This window comes from Ornithorhynchus anatinus, chromosome 4 (assembly GCF_004115215.2).
Source record: "Ornithorhynchus anatinus isolate Pmale09 chromosome 4, mOrnAna1.pri.v4, whole genome shotgun sequence".
Taxonomy (NCBI): Eukaryota; Metazoa; Chordata; class Mammalia; order Monotremata; family Ornithorhynchidae; genus Ornithorhynchus; species Ornithorhynchus anatinus.
The window spans coordinates 57,032,631-57,051,097 of NC_041731.1; the positions used below are offsets into that span (position 1 = coordinate 57,032,631).

At 49.3% G+C, this 18,467-nt stretch overlaps 1 protein-coding gene across 5 annotated transcripts; it reads right to left on the minus strand.

Annotated features, from left to right (window-relative positions):
- Nucleotides 1–1,732: 1,732 nt before the first annotated feature.
- On the minus strand, nt 1,733–12,907 carry RBM12B (RNA binding motif protein 12B). Of its 5 annotated transcripts, XM_039911806.1 has the most exons (4): nt 12,762–12,842; nt 8,751–8,825; nt 6,713–6,757; nt 3,224–6,027 (listed from the first exon to the last, which is right to left on the minus strand). In XM_039911806.1, the coding sequence occupies exon 4, from the start codon at nt 6,000–6,002 to the stop codon at nt 3,924–3,926; it is 2,079 nt and encodes a 692-aa protein (XP_039767740.1). In that variant the 5' UTR covers nt 6,003–6,027; nt 6,713–6,757; nt 8,751–8,825; nt 12,762–12,842; the 3' UTR covers nt 3,224–3,923. The 5 variants fall into 5 exon arrangements, 3 of the variants coding, with proteins under 3 accessions (XP_039767740.1, XP_028919629.1, XP_028919630.2); XR_005659944.1 differs by lacking the exons at nt 6,713–6,757; nt 8,751–8,825 and adding an exon at nt 1,733–2,093 and having other exon boundaries at nt 3,431–6,027; nt 12,762–12,907; XR_005659945.1 differs by lacking the exons at nt 6,713–6,757; nt 8,751–8,825 and adding an exon at nt 2,264–2,816 and having other exon boundaries at nt 3,431–6,027; nt 12,762–12,907.
- Nucleotides 12,908–18,467: the final 5,560 nt, after the last annotated feature.

The following is an 18,467-nucleotide window of genomic DNA, read 5'->3' on the forward strand; positions in this document are numbered from 1 at the left end:
ACATAATTAGCACTTAAATACCATTAAAAGGAAAGAAAAGACACTGTTCCATGGTCACAGGCTGCAGTCACTGGTCTTGCCAGTGAGTATCACAGTGAGTAAGGAGCGTGGATGGTCTGTACACAAACCATCACCATTACGGTAAAAACTCAAGTGCTTTTTCTCCTGGCTTAGGATATCTTTCCCCACTTTTCTCCCAAGCCTTGCTCTGTGCTCTTGCAAAGGGAGAAAATACTCATCTGAAATCACACAAAGCCGGAAAAGGGATCCTAGTAGATATCCGTGGCAGTGTCCTGGAAATATTCAAGGACCTTCAGGAACAGAATTTTTCTCATCAGCGGAGTCGTCTGCATTACGGAATAAAAGTGATCGGGACGTAACGACAGGTGAGTACTTACTACGGAAGTTAAGAGATCGGGACCAGAAACCAAAAATGGGGAGCAAGAAATTAAGTGAATTGCCCAGGGTCACAGAGCGGGCAAACAAGTTGGATCAGATGCCGGGACTCTTCTGACTTCCAGACCCTTTCCCCAGGCCCACTGCTTGAGATTTTCATCTAGTCTGCTTAGACAAAATGTACCAATTACCAGAGTTATTTGATCTACAAGAAAAGATAAAATGTATCAATTATCAGAGTTGACTTACAAGTAAATTCAAACCACTTTCTAACAGCGCTGATAATTTGGTCCTCGAAAGAACAATCTAAAAACTTCCTTTTGAGATTTTGCTCTGAATGAAATAATGAAAACTTGACAAAACACCAACCTTGGGCACATGGAATGGGGAACTGAACAAGAATAGATGATGTACTTGGAAATCAAATGGCCCAATTATGACCGAGTTTAAAACTGTCCTGTAAAAAAAATGCTGAAAACTTTAAAAAGCCTCAAAATTGTTCTGTGTCTGTAAATCTTAGTGAATCCCTCCTGAAGGCAGATCTCCGAAATCTCAAGACCTCTAGGCAAGTTTCTTTTCAAATACTTACACCTTGGGGATGTTGACTGGTTTTCATTCACACTACTCTTGTGATGCTTGTTTTTTCTTTTTTTTAACGACCCTCCAAATGGCCCTTCTGAGAGCCCTTAGAGAAGCAGGGTGGCCTCCTTGGAAAGAACACAGGCCGAGGGGGGGGGGTCAAGACATAAGTTCTAATGCGGCTCCACCAGATACCTGCTGTGTGACCCTGGGTGAGATACTTGAATTGTGCCTCAGTTACCTTATCTGTAAAATGGAGATTAAGACAGTGAGCCCTATGTGGGACTGTGTCCAACTTAATTATCTTCTATCTCCCCCCCCCCGCAGGTGCCTAGTACGGTGCCTGGCACATAGTAAGCAGTTTAGAAATACCATTAAAAAAACCTCATCAAAATCACATAGTTAAATGGCCATTTAAGTTTAATATTTCGGAGAATAGGCAAGTGTAGTCTGTGATTCCACATGATCTTTTCATCTGCAATAATAATGTCATTTTTTTATGCCCTTTTATGCCAAAACACTGGGCTAGGTGCCGGGGTAGGTACACAGGATAAACGGAGTAGATATTTCCTGTCCCATCTAGGGCTCAAGTCTAAGAGGGAGGGGAGCAGACGCTTTACCCCCATATTACAGCTGGGAAAGCAAGCAGAGAAGTTAGGTGACTTGGACAAGGTCACGCAACAGATCAGTGACGGAGCCAGGACTACGGCCTGGGTGTCCTGACCCCCCCCCCCCCGCCCCCAGTCCCACCCTCATTCTTTTCCCTTCCCATCTTCTTCTCAAAGAAGAAAAAGGGGGGTACCAAAAGGTGGTGGGAATTCCTGTCCTCTGTAACTCCAAATCTACCCCATAAGACTCGGGAGGTTTTTCATCAGCATCTTTCTACCTGGGAGAAGCGCTCCCCATGTGAGGCAAAGGCAGAGAGTGGGGAACGACAGGGAAACCAGAAGGCGGTGGTCGGCCCAAGTGCGACCCCAGAGCCGAAGGAAAAATAACAGCACAGCCCTCCTCTCTTGCGTCTGGCAGGAGGGTTGCTACCGTCTCTGTGGTCTGAATCCATCGCTGTCGGGATGGTCTCATTCCAAGAAGAGCTGCAGAGTCACTTGCGGCAGCATGGCCTGGTGGATAGAGCACGGGTCTGGGAGACAGAAGGTCACGGGTTCTAATCCCGGCTCCGCCGCCTGTCTGCTGTATGGCCTTGGACGAGTCACTTCACCGTGCCTCAGTGCCCTCACTCGTAAAATGGGGATTAAGACTGCGCCCTGTGAGGGGCAGGGACTGTGCCCAACCCAAATTGCCTGCACCCACCCCAGCGCTTAGAACAGTGCCTGGCACATAATAAGCGCTTACCAAATGCCAGAATTCTTATTTCAAAGAGCATCTTCCTGTATTTTCTTCTGCTTTACGCTCCCATTCTCCCTCTACGCAGAAAAGATTATTCAAATTTAGGGGTGACTACTATTTCAGAAGACAGGATTTTAACCCACCAGAAGTTCAGGTATGATTAAAACCACGTCTTACAGTACTGCAGAAAAAATGATCCGGCAACCACAGGAGGTTGAGAAAGCTCACAACTACAGACGGATCAAAATTCTGAAGAGAGATATCCTGGGTAGGGTTTTTCTCTTTAGAATTACGATCACTGTCGAGCTGTTGGATTTCGGCATCTAGAAAAGGCCCTTCTTTTATGCCGTTCCGGTTTTATGATTTATATTCCCCTCACCGGCCACCCTCACCCAAATTCTGAGACGGTGAGCCCATTAGGGGCCAGGGACGGAGCGTGGAGCTCATCCGCGACGCTTCTCCCAGCGCCTAGAATAGTGCTTTGCCCAGAGTAGATGCTAAAAAAAAACCTATTATCACACATTTTCACAGCCTACATTCAGTCAACGCAGAGAGGAAATCCTCTCTTTCCCTTTGACCTCTGCAATGCCTTCAAGCAGTGAAAGAGGAACTGCTTCACAAGTCATCTGTCCCCAAAGGTAGCTTTCCTACTCATCTGTCCCAAGACATCGGAGGCTCCCTGCGCCTCTTGACCGGACCCTAACAGCCCAAAGGGAGGGCAGAAGCAAGCTCTCCACTCCCCACCTTACCTCTGTACGTGTACATTTAAATAATACATATTTATAAGTTACGTATCTACACCTTAGACACACAGATATGCGAGTCTACATATAGAGACGCATAAGCTTCAGCTATTTGGTCCATTCCATGGTCGGTACCGTTATTTTAAAAAAAAATTGCAAAATCGGATGAACATGAAAACTTTACTTGAGAATTCCCGTGAACATATGAAACAACCAAGTCGAATAAAATTTTCACATAAGAAATTTTCAAGTTTACAGTTTGTTCATTTCTGAACACATAGGTTAAATACAGTATTCTAGATCTTTTTTTTTTTTTTTCTTTTACTAGCTCGGGGGGGAGGGGGACCGAGGGCACCAAGACATCCTACCTGAATGATCGCGAACAAGACGTTGTAGGCCAGGGAATGGAACCAAAGGTAAATTTAAAATCTCCCTTTCCCCTCCGAACAGTACAACTCTGTTTCGTATCTTGAGGTGATACCTATGGCATCGACAAACACCAGTGAACACTCCACTAGGATACCGGTGCTGTATCCCACTGTCGAAAGATTAAAAACTGAAGACGGTTCCTTAAAAAAAAGAAGGGGGGGGATGACAGTGCACCAAAAAAAATCCTCTCAGTGAAAACAAAATCTAAACATTCCACTATTTACAGTCGATCCCGTCCAAGGAAGTGAGTCAAAATTTAAAAAAAACCACAAAAATTATCCTTCCTTTTCGGTAAAGGAAAATAAACAACCTCCCCTAACCCACCCCCCTCTCCTTTTTACACGAATGCATCTTAGTGCACCAATACTGTGGGGTTTGGGGGGGGGGGGGGAGAGGGGGAAGGCGTTAGTTTTCCCTCCTCAGAAGCAGCCTCTACAGCAAGATCAGCTTGACTTTCCGCGGGCCGACCGGTCTGTCATTCAGCTCATCGACAGCCGCCACGGCCTCATCGTAGTCCGTCATGGCAACGATGGCATCGCCCGAAGGCAGGCCCTGCTCGTTCAACTGTATGGAAACCGATTCCGGGATGACTCTATACCCGTGGAAGAAGTCCAAGATTTCATTGACGGTAGCTTTAAATGGAAGATTCCTAATTTTAATAGGCGTTATTCGCCCCGGACCCCCACTGAAGTTTGGATCCGGCAGAAATCTTCCTTCCGGAAAACCGCCCGGGTGAGTCTTCCCGAACTCGAACCTTCCAAAAGGCTCCCCCTCGCGACCGAAACTCATAAAAGGGCGAGGGCCTCGGAATTCCTCGGGCGGGCAGAGGAACTCCTCGGGAGGGGGTCTGAAACCGTCCGGGGGCCCGAAATCGTCCGGAGGGCGCCTGAAGCTTCCCGGCGGGCCGAACGGGGACGTCGGCGGTCCCTGGCCGTCGACCGAACGGAGACGCCCGTCTCGCCCGTAGGCCTGGGAGTGCTCCTGCATCTCCTCGCTGGGGGTCAACGGCACGTTCACCCCGAACTCCCGCATCTGCTTCTCAGAGATGAGCCTCAACAGCACCTCGGTCCCCAGGAACCTTTTGCGGTTCAGAGTTTCGGCTTCCAAAGCCTGTCCTTCGGATCTGAATCGCACCAGGGCCTCTCCGAGGCCGACTCCCTTATCGTCATACAGCAGGTAGACGTCCTCCTCTTCGACCGAGAACCCCGCGAAGAACTTCTGCACTTCGATCTTCGTGACGTCGAAGGGGAAGTTTCTTATGTATATGCATAACCTGGGGCCGGGGTACCCTTCCCGATAGCTTCTGTCGGGCACCGCCTGCGGAGGCCTCTCTCTGTCCGCGGCTCCCAACCCTCTCCCCTCATAGGCGTCGATGAATTTCAACATGGTCTTTTTCGAAATGGGATCGATGTGAACCGGGCGCTGGCGCAAGACGGCCTTGTGCAAGCACAGGGCCTCGTTGTAGTCTCTCGGAGTCTTGAACATCACGAAGGCCGACCTGGTCCTCTTCTGATCCTTGTACAGAAACTTGATCTGATTGCTGGTCAGGTCGATATTCCGGAAGAAAGCCTTTATGTCTTTCTTCTCCGTACTCAGGGAGAGGTTCTTCAGATGCACGTAAAATCCGTGGCCACGGGGGGAACGGGAGCGCGTTCTCAATCTCCTCGGAGATCTGGAGCGGGAGCGCTTTTTTAAGCGTAGATCGTTCATGCCCCTCGGCGGGGAACGCTCCTTGCTCCTGATGCGACCCACCTCCATCTCTAGGTCCGGGCCGCCGCCGCACTCGACCCACTGCTGCTGGGAAGCGGGGCTGATCTCCACAAACCTCGGGCCCATGTAGTGCCTGTGGCGTTGCAGGCCCCCTAGCGCGTCGTGGGACGTGGCAAATTTTACGAAGCCGTCGCCGTTATTCCGGCCGTTGTGATGCTTGAGCAGAATCACTCCGTCCACGCGTAATCCAGAAAAGAAAGCGTGGACCTCGCCTTCCGTCACCGAGTAAGGCATACCGTGTAAGAACAGGTAACGGTCGTCCGACTGGAACGTCCGGGCTTCTTTTCTCGCCCCCGAGTCACCGTGTCTCGTCCCGTTGGTATGAAAACCAGCCTCGGGATGATCTGCCCCGGCTTTGCTCATTCCTTTCTTAATAGCCTCGACTAAATTAGACAGGCTGCTAAGCCCCGCTGCCCCCGAAGCACCGGCTCCCGGTCGTTTACAGCCAGCTAGGTCTCTTCCACCGCGGTCAAATCTCTTCCGGCTCATCTCTATGGTATTCTGCATCTCGGTCTTGCTGCTAAGAAACAGCTCTATGAGCGAGTCCTTGATAAACCCTCCCGAACAGCTCATAGCGCGTCGGGCATCTTCGTCTGTCGCAAAAATAATAAAAGCCTCCCCAATTTCTCCTCCAATTATATGCACTCCTCCATCAGGAATATTCAATCCCGAGAAGAAGTGGCGAATATCCACGGGCCCCGCAACAACAGGAAGCCCCTGTAAACGGATGACTACAGCCATGCTGAGCTCAAACCACAGCAATAACCTGCAGACAAAAAGGCACACATAACAGCAAGTCTTTAGTACTCTTTTACAGAATCGGCAGAGACTAAACCTTTAATGAACAGGTTCCTGGCTCGGTCGCGATTTACAGCGCAGGCCGACTCGGTTCACCACGTACCGACTCTCCTGAGGATTCGAGAGATGGACTAGCTTCCGCCTAAGGCGAACAAACTCCTCTGACGGTGTGCCCCCGACCTGAGCTGAGACAACTTTCACCTCAATGAGACGTTCCACTGACGCCTACTCAGAAAAGGAAAGAATGCCCGAACCAGCAACAGCTCCCATGGCCTGGCTTCCGTCTGCCAACGAGCGCTGCTGAAAAATCAGAAGGCCCAAATCGTCCCGGTCCTCGTCGGGAACTCCCCGCTGCACTGAGGTGTCTTCGGAGGACGGGCCGTGAAAGAAAAACATGAAAGCCTGCAGAGATTTACAGTGATTCACCGACCGGGATGAACGGTACGTCTAGCGGACAGGTTGCTCTGTCAGCGGACGGGTTCCGTTCGCCGACCCGCACCGCCTTAACGGTAACGCATCTCTAGCCTTGAAGACGGGGCCAAGACAAGGCAGGCGGAAAGAGGAGCGGTTCTCTATTCCAGGCGGAGCTCCGTGAGAAAAGCCACGGTCTTGGCAAATGCTCAGTGGAAGGCGTGAACCTCTAGGCGGCTTACCTGTTTTGGCTTGGAAGACCTGATAATTCTGTAAAACCAACTTAACTGTGGAAAGAAAATGAAACATAATTAATGCCTGAGGCCCCCTCAGTTGGGTCTTAAACGTCGCCACGTAACTGTAGGGTTCCGTTAAAGTCTACCGAGGCATGCTAATTAATCGTCTTCTGGCTATCGTACTACAGAACGTCCTTCCATCTTCCGGGGGGGAAACCCAGTATCCTTCCGCAAAGACTTCTGCCTATACCATGTAATTCCTCTGGTTGCCTCTGTCTTAAGAGGTACGAGAGAAAAGGCAAAACCAACGTCGACTTCTGCGAACGATGGAGACGCGTCTGCGATCATCACCCACAGGGAGCGGTTGACGTTCAAGAGCTTCCGGCCTGACGGAATACGCTCCGTTACTTCCATTCTTGAAAAGAGCTCGAGTCCAGCTCAAAATTTCGGGAAGGTCCATTTCTCTGCCACTCGCCACCTTTTTGAAATGAGAATCCACATGCCGTCTCTCAAGGCGACGGTCGAGAATTAGACGCCGGCAGAATACACACTTAAAATCCAGCCTTATAGCACGCCGTGAACACTAAGTCCGCAAACGCTCGCCTTCTGGACAAGTAACCGAAAATGCACACATCTTTCCTCGGAGCAAAGATCTCTTAACGGTGTCAAAAGAATGACTAAAATCACGGAATCGAAAACACTCAATTAAATCTGTGTCAGAAACTAAGGCCTGAGTCGTCTACCATGCCTTTGAAAGTTCTTACTGACAAATGCATTTATCTCTTCACCACACACTACTTTTGATCACAAAAAGGCACCACAAACCACAAACACAAGTACCCAAGTAAATGAAGTCTGTCACACATGATCAAATATTTTACACACAAGGCATTTCTAGTGAAATAAGATTCCATTTTCCATCAAAATTGGCCAGCAGGGGGGGGGGGGGGAGGGTGTTAAAAAAAAAAAATTGGGGGAATTGTCCCAAAATGCCCGACAAACTCCTGAACTCTTAGACCACTGTATTACTAACAGTGGTGTTTAGTGCATACTATGTATCAAGCACTGTACTGAGCACTGGGGTAGATCCAAGACAATCGGGTCCCGCGGGGGAATCAGTCTAAATAGGAGGGAGAACGGGTAACTGAATCCCCATTTTGCAGATGAGGGAACTGAGGCACAGGGAGGAAGGGAAGCTTGCCCAGCGTCACAGAGCAGGTAAGTGGCAGAGCCAGGACGCACAACCCCTCGCTCCCCAACCCAGGCTCTTTTCACTTCCATCCTTCGCCTATATTATGCAGAAATGAACTCTCAGTCTTTGCCCCTTCCTAACAGTTCTTCCTTAGCATCTTAACCCCGCTAGCCTCCCCAGATGACCTGGTCTCCACGTGTCCCCGATGCATTTCTTCCAGCGTGTAAATCTATTCCTGTGAGCCCCGGCGAGAATGTTTTATGGATGGGGGGTGGGTGGGTGACTTTCTGACGGAGGACCATCCCGCCACTGGAGTCGGGCCCCACCCAAGGGGCGTAGCCACTCTGTAAAGCCTCAGACCGTGGGGCTCGGTCAGGTTGGTGCCCTGCGGGCACCGACAGGTTTGGGAAAGCTTCCTGCGGCCCACCACTTCACATCTCAGAGGTTGCGGAGAGCAGGGAGAGAGGAGTGAGGGCAAGATAGAGTCGAGAGGGATGCCCTGGAACAAAAGTGGGGGTATCACCAAAAAAATCAGCTCAGACCAATTCCTCGTTTAGCTCCGGCTCATCTCCCGGCCCGGCACCTACTCGGCCGGAATCGGCGCCGGCGTCGGGGAAGGATTCGGACGGGCTGAGCGGACCCACGCAGGCAGGGGTGGACCACCCGGTAGGTTTCGGGCCGTGCGGCTGAGCTGCCCCCTCTCTCCACAACGGGGAAGGGGTGCGAAGGGGTCACGTCGTGCTTCTGCCGAGCTTTTCGGGGGAACTGAGGGTCTGTCAGGGAAGAGACCTCTGTGAAAGGGGAAATGCCACCGACTGCCCGATTGACTGACTATAAAATCTCCCCCCTTACCTCTCTGCAATCCCCAGCTGCTTCCCTCGGGGAAGACGGCCTCAGGCCCTGAAGCCGGGAGCTGCTTGGATCCACCTGGAATTAATGACGGGATCTATCACCGGTTGTGCCGTACTCTCCCGAGTGCTTAGTACAGTACCCTGCCCCCGGTAAGCGCTCGCTAAATACGATCGACTGATTGATTAAACCCAGGGACGGACACGAGACGATCGCATCAGACCCAGCCCCTCTCTCTGCATCACCCTGACTCGCTCCCTTTATCCATCCCCCTTTCCAAGCCCACGGCGTTTACGTACCTATCTGTAATTCATTTTCTTTAATATTCATGCCCGTCTCCCCCTTCTAGACTGTAAGCTCGTTGTGAGCAGGGATCGCGTCTCTTATATTGTTATATTATACTCTCCCAAGCGCTCAGTAAATACGACTGACACAGGAGGTGTGGTATAATGAGGAGGAGGGAGAAGAGATGAGGAAACTGAGGCACAAATTGAATAAATTTCCCCAAGGTCACATAGCAGGCAAGTGGCAGAACTGGGACTGGTCTCCGGCCTCCTGACTCTCGATCCCAGAGCCTTTCCAAGACACCAAGGAAAACGCTCATCCTGCCCAAACCGGCGGTAACGAACACCACCTCTCATGTCGGACGACGGAAATCCCGTGCACCGCCGAAGAACCAAGTTCCCGAAACCGCCCCAACGTGACGCTCGCTGCCACAACCTCCTCGACGACAACCGAGCGGAACGCCATCGAACGTTCGCCAAGGAACCGAAACCTCAACGCTCCCAAGCCTTCGCGAGGTCGAAAACGTCGACCTCGGAGGTGAAATCGGGAAGGAGATAACTGGGCAGCTCCCCGAGCGTCCAGCGAAAGGCCCCCGGATGCGCCGAGGAGGAAGCGACGTGATGAGCGGGCGGGTATTTCCTAGGCCAGAAAGGCGCCGGAGACACGGCGGGACTATTGACTAATTCGACATCCAACCCCGTCACCAAAAGCCCGACGGCCGCTTTCGGCGTCCACGGCCCCTCTCGGCTCTCCATCCTTCCAACCGCACGCTGTCTTCCGCAGAGCCGCGTGAACTACCGCGGGCCATAACGTCATCAGAGAGCCGGTCGTGCGAGTGTCTCGGGGGGGGGGGGGGGGGGGGGGGGGGGGGGGGGTGCCTTTTACTATTTTATTTCTTTGCGCTTCCGAAGAAGAAATCCACCTCGGCGTCCTCTCTAGGATCCTCGAGCGGCCCGCGGGCCTGCCTTCTGCCTTCTGGGCCATCGCAGGGCACGGGGGGCCGGCCCCGAGCGGAGCCGTGTCCGAGGGGTCCGGCAGGTCATGGGTTCTAATCCCGTATCCGCTGGGGGACCCCGGGCCAGTCGCTTCTCCGGGCCTCGGTGGCCTCATCGGGAAGATGAGGATTGAGCCACCCCGCGTGGGACCGGGTCCCCGACTCCATTTGCTCGCATCCACCTCCCTCCTCCACCCAGCGCTTAGTACAGTGCCGAGCTCATGGCTTACTGTCCCGTCCCGTCCCCAGCGTTTGGTACAGTGCCGGGCACACGGCTTAGCGGAAAGAGCCCGGGCTTGGGAGCCCGAGGTCGTGAGTTCTAATCCCGGCTCCGCCACCTATCAGCTGGATGACTTTGGGCAAGCCACTCAACTTCTCTGTGCCTCAGTTACCCCATCTGTGACAGGGAGCTGATGACCGTGTGCCCCACGAGGGACACCCTGATGACCTTGCGTGACTCAGTGGAAAGAGCCCGGGCTTGGGAGTCAGAGGTCATGGGTTCGAATCCCGGCTCCGCCACGGGTCAGCTGTGTGACTTTGAGCAAGTCATTTCACTTCTCTGAGCCTCAGTTACCTCATCTATAAAATGGGGCTGAAGACTGTGAGCCCCACGGGGGACTAATCACCTTGGATCCCCCAGCGCTTAGAACAGTGCTCTGCACATAGTAAGTGCTTAATAAATACCAACATTATCATTATTATTATAGTAAGCACTTAATAAATACCAACATTATTATTATTATTATAGTAAGTACTTATCAAATGCCATCATCATTATTATCAGAGTAAGCGCTTAACAAATGCCATCATTATTATATTAAGCGCTTAACAAATGCCACCATCATCATTATATTAGGCGCTTAACAAAATGCCATCATCATCATTATTAGAGTCAGTGCTTATCAAATGTCATCATTATTATTATTATAGTAAGCATTTATCAAATACCACCATTATTATTACAGTAAGCGCTTATCAAATGCCACCATCATCATTATTATTATTATTATTATTATAGTAAGTGCTTATCAAATACCATCATTATTATTCTATTAAACGCTTAACAAATGCCACCATCATCATTATATTAAGTGCTTAACAAATGCCATCATCATCATTATTAGAGTAAGCGCTTATCAAATACCATCATTATTATTATAGTAAGCGCTTACCATCATCACCATCATCATTATTATTAGAGTAAGCGCTTATCAAATACCATCATCAGTATTATTAGAGTAAGCGCTTATCAAATGCCACCATCATTATTATAGTAAGCGCCTATCAAATGCCATCATCATTATTAGGGTAAGCGCTTATCAAACACCATCATTATTATTATAGTAAGCACTTATCAAATGCCACCATCCTCGTTATTAGAGTAAGCGCTTATCAAATGCCACCATCATCATTATTATAGTAAGCGCCTATCAAATGCCATCATTATTATTATAGTAAGCTCTTATCAAATGCCATCATCATTATTATTAGGGTAAGCGCTTATCAAACACCATCATTATTATTATAGTAAGCGCCTATCAAATGCCATCATCATTATAGTAAGCGCCTATCAAATGCCATCATTATTATAGTAAGCTCTTATCAAATGACATCATCATTATTATTATTATTATTAGGGTAAGCGCTTATCAAGCACCATCATTATTATAGTGAGCGCCTATCAAATGCCACCATCATTATTATTATAGTAAGCTCTTATCAAATGACATCATCATTATTATTATTATTAGGGTAAGCGCTTATCAAACACCATCATTATTATTATAGTAAGCGCCTATCAAATGCCACCATCATTATTATTATAGTAAGCTCTTATCAAATGACACCATCATTATTAGGGTAAGCGCTTACCAAACACCATCATTACCATTATAGTAAGCGCCTATCAAATGCCATCATCATTATTATTATAGTAAGCGTCTATCAAATGCCATTATCATTATTACTATAGTAAGCGCCTATCAAATGCCATCATCATTATTATTATAGTAAGCTCTTATCAAATGACATCATCATCATTAGGGTAAGCGCTTACCAAACACCATCATTATAGTAAGCGCCTATCAAATGCCATCATTTTATTATAGTAAGCTCTTATCAAATGACATCATCATTATTATTAGGGTAAGCGCTTACCAAACACCATCATTATCATTATAGTAAGCGCCTATCAAATGCCATCATCATTATTATTATAGTAGGCGCCTATCAAATGCCATCATTATTATTATAGTAAGCACCTATCAAATGCCATCATCATTATTATTATAGTAAGCTCTTATCAAATGACATCATCATTATTATTAGGGTAAGCGCTTATCAAACCCCATCATCATTATTATAGTAAGCGCTTATCAAGTACCACCATCCTCGTTATTAGGGTAAGCGCTTATCCAATGCCATCCTGTTATCATTCCCCCAGGGTGGAGAAGAGTGTTTGGCACAGGGTGAGCGCAGAAAAAGGGGCGGCGCCCTTCCCGCCCCGACCCCGAGGGGGCGCCGTTGGGCGGGCGCCGGCCGGGCGGCCCCTGCGCATGCGCCGCCTCCGGGAGGCCGCCTCGCCGGCGCCCCCCGGCGGCCGCCGCCCGCTCTCGCACCTCCTCGTCCTCCCCATCCCCCGCACCTGCCCGGGGGGAGGAGGCGGGGACGACTCTCCTCCTCCTCCTCCTCCTCCGCGTCCTCCCCCCCCCCGCTCCCCGGCCATCGACACACACCGCTGCTCCCGCGTCCGACACGCCGGCGGGCCTGGGAGGGAGCCTTCCTCTGGGCGGCCGCCGGTCCCACGTCGGGCGACGGCCCCCGGCAAAATGGCGCCCGCGCCTTCCTCGCCCACAAACCGACATGGAGCGCTTCTGCTCATGCGCCCGCGGCGCGCGGCCCGGCCGCCCTGCGCATGCGCGGTGGGGAGGTGAGGGCGGGCGCCGGCGCATGCGCAGGGGAGGGGGTGAGTGTGAGGGCGCATGTGCGGGGGCGAGGGTGGGCGGGGGTGAGGGCGCATGCGCGAAGGCCAACCCGCGCGCATGCGCCTTCCCCACTAACAGCATCCCTGGGAAGGGGCCTTCATAATAACCCTAGTAATAATGTGGGCATTTGTGAAGCGCTTACTGTGTGCCAAGCACTGTTCTGAGCGCTGGGGGAGATGCAGGGTCATCAGGTTGTCCCAAATAGAGCTCACAGTCTTCATCCCCCTTTTCATTAATTAATTAATGTTAGTATTTGGGAAGCGCTTACTATGTGCCAAGCACTGTTCTGAGCACTGGGGTGGATGCAAGGTCATCAGGTTGTCCCAAATAGGGCTCACAGTCTTCATCCCCCTTTTCATTAATTAATTAATGTTAGTATTTGGGAAGTGCTTACTATGTGCCAAGCACTGTTCTGAGCGCTGGGGGAGATGCAGGATCATCAGGTTGTCCCAAATAGAGCTCACAGTCTTCATCCCCCTTTTCATTAATTAATTAATGTTAGTATTTGTGAAGGGCTTACTATGTGCCAAGCACTGTTCTGAGCACTGGGGCAGATGCAAGGTCATCAGGTTGTCCCAAATAGAGCTCACAGTCTTCATCCCCCTTTTCATTAATTAATTAATGTTAGTATTTGGGAAGCGCTTACTATGTGTCAAGCACTGTTCTGAGCGCTGGGGTGGATGCAAGGTCATCAGGTTGTCCCAAGTAGGGCTCACAGTCTTCATCCCCTTTAAATTAATTAATGTTAGTATTTGTGAAGGGTTTATTCTGTGCCAAGCGTTGGGGTAGAGGCAAAGGTCATCGGGTTGCCCCACTTGGGGCTCATAGTCTTCATCCCCCTTTTAATTAATTAATGTTAGTATTTGGGAAGCGCTTACTATGTGCCAAGCACTGTTCTGAGCACTGGGGTGGATGCAAGGTCATCAGGTTGTCCCAAATAGAGCTCACAGTCTTCATCCCCCTTTTCATTAATTAATTAATGTTAGTATTTGGGAAGCGCTTACTATGTGCCAAGCACTGTTCTAAGCGCTGGGTGGATGCAAGGTCGTCAGGTTGTCCCAAGTAGGGCTCACAGTCTTCATCCCCCTTTTCATTAATTAATTAATGTGGGTATTTGTGAAGGGCTTACTCTGTGCCAAGCACGTTTCTAAGCCCCGGGGTAGAAACCAGGTTGTCCCCCGTGGGGCTCACAGACTTCATCTCCCTTTTAATTAATGTGGGTATTTGTGAAGCGCTTACTATGTGCCAAGCACTGTTCTGAGCGCTGGGATAGACGCATGGTCATCGGATTGTCCCAAGTAGGGCTCATAGTCTTCATCCCCCTTTTCATCAATGAATTAAATAGAGAGAATCCCTGCCCAATGACGGCTCACAGTCTAAAAGTCTTTGTTAAGCGCTTATTATGGGCCAAGCGCTTTCCTAAGCGCTGGGGTAGATACAAGTTAATCAGTTTGCCCGGCGTGGGGCTCACAGTCTTCATCCCCATTTTACAGAAGAAGTAACTGAGGCACAGAGAAGTGAAGTGGCTTGCCCAAGGTCGCACAGCGGGCAAGCGGTGGAGCCGGAATTAGAACTCATGTCCTCCGATTCCCAAGCGGGCTCTTTCCACTAAGCCACGCTGCTTCCCTCAGGTATTCATTGAGCGCTTACTATGTGCAGAGCATTGGACTATCAGCAAGGAGACTGATGCGGTAATCCAAGAGGGATAACAGCGATAATTATTATTATGGCATTCTTTAAGCATTTACTATGTGCCAGGTGCTGTTCTAAGCACTGGGGTGAATTCAAGGAAATTGGGTTGGATGCGGTCCATGTCTCACTCGGGGCTCACAGTCTCACTCCCCATTTTACAGATGAGGAAACTGAGGCACAGAGAAGTGAAGCGACTTGCCCAAGGTCACTCAGCAGTCATGTGGCAGAGCCGGGATTAGAACTCATGACTTGTCTCCTACCGTGCTTAATCCACTAGGCCTCACTGCTTCAATATAGTATAATATGTAATATAGGGACAGTGTGAGTGATTGTATTAATTATTAGTAATAATAATGATATTTATTAAGCACTTACTATGTGCCAGGCACTACTAAACGCTGGGATGGATACAAGCAAATGGGGTTGGACACAGCCCCTGTCCCACGTGGGGCTCACAGTCTCCATCCCCATTTTACGGATGAGGGAACTGAGGCACAGAGAAGGGAAGTGACTTGCCCGAGGTCACACAGCAGACACGTGGCGAAGCCGGTGTTAGAACCCATGACCTTCCGACTCCCGGGCCTGTGCTCTATCCACTGGGCCGTGCTGCAGGAAAGTTAGGGGGAGGATAGGGTTTAAGAGAAGCAGCATGGTTCAGTGCAAAGAGCCCGGGCTTGGGAGTCAGCGGTCATGGGTTCGAATCCTGGCTCTGCCACTTGTCAGCTGTGTGACTGCGGACAAGTCACTTCACTTCTCTGTTCCTCAGTTCCCTCATCTGGAAAATGGGGATTAACTGTGAGCCTCACGTGGGACAACCCGATGACCCTGTATCTCCCCCAGCGCTTAGAACAGTGCTCTGCACCTAGTAAGCGCTTAACAAATACCAACATTATTATTATTATTCTTCGTCTTCACAGCCCAAATAAAATCCACCCAAATCTTTATGTCTTTACTGGGGAGAGGAAGAATCTTCCTTCTCCCGATTCTCTCCTTCATGTCTTCATGACCTTTCTATTTTTCTTCTTTGGGCCTTCTTTGGGTTTTCATGGTCCAGGTACTTGGAAAGAGAACAGAGAGAATATTTGAGGTGGAAGAGGAGAAATTGGATGTGCGCTTGCCGTCTCCCTTCCAGGTCTTCGGGGTCTGTTTCATTTGACCACTTCACTTTCACTGTAGGGTGTTCACGGTCTCCAGTTCTGCCTCTTCGTTTTTGCCTTCAGAGCTTTGTGTCGTGGCTGCTGGAGAGAGCCAAGAGAATATATGAGGTGGAAAATGAGCCCTTGATTTTATGCTAAAACTCCAGTTTAGTTCTTCCATCTCCCTCTCCCCCTTTGGGTCTTCATGGCCTTTTTAATTCTCCCATTTCATTCACCCCGTCAGGTCATGCAGGCTAGATGCTTGAGATGACTGAGAGGATATATGTGGTTGAAAAGAAAGACTTGGTTTTGTATGCCAATTCACCTGTTCAGTTCTTCCATTTGTTTCTCCCCCGGCCTTTCCGGCCTGCAGACGCGATGAAACAAAAAGATTATTTGAGGTGGAAAATGAGAAATTAACTTCGTACCACATCTCCCGTTTAATTTCCCATTTCATTCTCTCCTTCAAGGCCTCCCCGGGCTGTTTAATTCTTGCCTTTGGGTCTTCTGGGCCTGGGCGATTGAGAGAGCAAAGAGGATAATTGATGTGGAAAAGGAAAATTGGACTTTTTGTTAGATCTCCTGTTTAATTCTCCCGTTTAATTCTCCCCTCTGGTTTTGCGTGGCCTGTATTACTCTTCCCTTTGGATCTCATGGCTTGCATGCTCCAGAAAGTAATGAGAAAATTTGAGGGTGAGAAGAAATTGGCTTTATGCCAGATATCCTGTGAACTCTTCCCATTTCATTCTCCCATTCAGGTTTTCACAGCCTATTTAATTTTCCCATTTTATTTTCTCTTAGGGAGTGTCACACCCAGTCAATTTTCCAATTCAATTCTCCCCTTTCGGGCTTTACGGCCTTTTAATTTTCCCTTTTATTCCCTGCCTTCGGGTCTCTGTAGCCTATAGATATCATCATTAAATATCCTCCATCAGGTCTTTAAGGCCTGGAAGCCTGAGAGAGTTAATATCCGAGGTGGAAAATGAGAAATTGGTTTTATGCCGTACCTCTTGTTCAGTTCTCCTATTTCATTCTCCCTTTCAGATCTGCATGGCGTGTATAATTTTTCTATTCGAGTCTCCACGGCAGGTTTAATGGTCTCACTTGGTGCTTCCCTTTGGGTCTTCGTGGCCTATTTAATTCTCCCGTTCATTCTCTCCTTTGGGTCTTCACGGCCTGTGTAATGAAGGGAGAATGGGGAAGATTTGAGGTGGAAAAGGAGAAGCTTTAAGCAAAGTCTGAAAAGCTAGGGCAGTGCTCTTACAGAATCTATCCGAAACCTTTATGGCCTGGTTCCTGGCTGCCAGACTGTACTTTCCCAACCACTTAGTACAGTGCTCTGACCGAAGTAAGCACTCAACAAATGCCACAGCGGTTGTTGGTGACGGCGAAGACCGTCCAAGATAATCCTCCACCATCTTCAACCGACTCCACCCCAAGCCTGGAAATCTGGCCTTGGATGCTGGAGGCAAAAAGGGAATGTGTGATGGGACAATGGGGAGAAGAACGTCGTGCTGATTTCCCCAACGAATCCTGCAAAAATGTTCACCTCTCATCCTGCCCGCTCTGCAGGGGGGACAGAGACTGTAAGCTTGTTATGGGCCGGCTTGTTATGTCCACTAATTCTGTTTTTTTGTACTCTCCCTAGTGCTCAGTACAATGCTGTGCATAAAGTAAGCTGTCGGTAAATAGCATTGATTGACTGACAGAGAAAACACACCCCTGGGCCTCTGGGTTAGTGAAACAGGATAGAAGGAGAGTGTCCCATTATCTTGTTTAATCAAGCTGTTTATTGTCGTATCGTACCTTCCCAAGCTCCTATTACGGTGCTCTCCACACAGGAAGCGCTCAATAAATACAACTGGATGAATGAATGAATTGTATTTTATCGATCAATTGCATCTATTCAGCCCTTACCTAGGCAGAGCACTGTACTGAATGCTTGGGAGAGCACAATATAACGATGTAGCAAAGTTGGTAGACACAGTCCCAGCCCACAGAGAGCTTGCAGCCTACTAGAGGGGGAGACAGACACTAATATAAATGAAAAAATGATGGATATGTACAGAAGCACTCTGGGGGTGAGGGAGGGGTAGATAGAGGGTGCCAATTCAAGTGCAGGGGCAGCTCAGAAGGGAGTGGGAGACGAGGAAATGAGGGTCTAGTCAGGGAAGGCCTCTTCATTCATTCAATCGTATTTATTGAGCACTTACTATTCATTCATTCATTCAAAAGTATTTGTTGAGCGCTTACTATGTGCAGACCACTGTCTAAGCACTTGGAATGTACAATTCGGCAACAGATAGAGACAATCCTGCCCAATGACGGGCTCAAAGTCTAGATGAGATGTGCCTTCACTAAGGCTTTGAAGGCGGGGCGGGTGATCATTCGTTCAATAGTATTTATTGAGCGCTTACTATGTGCAGAGCACTGGACAAAGCGCTTGGAATGGACAACTCGACAACAGATAGAAACAATCCCTCCCCAATAACGGGCTCACGGTCTAAACGAGATGTGCCTTCAGTGAGGCTTTGAAGGCGGGGCGGGTGATCATTCGTTCAATAGTATTTATTGAGCGCTTCCTGTGTGCAGAGCACTGTTCTAAGCGCTTGGAATGGACAATTCGGCA

Excerpts from the sequence above, each read along its gene's own strand:
- RBM12B (XM_029063797.2), bottom strand. The coding sequence starts at position 12,907 with ATGAGCAGAAGCGCTCCATGTCGGTTTGTGGGCGAGGAAGGCGCGGGC. Across the intron at positions 6,028-12,761 it reads TGTCGGACGCGGGAGCAGCG|GTTATTGCTGTGGTTTGAGC; the intron begins GTGTGTGTCGAT and ends TTTTGTCTGCAG.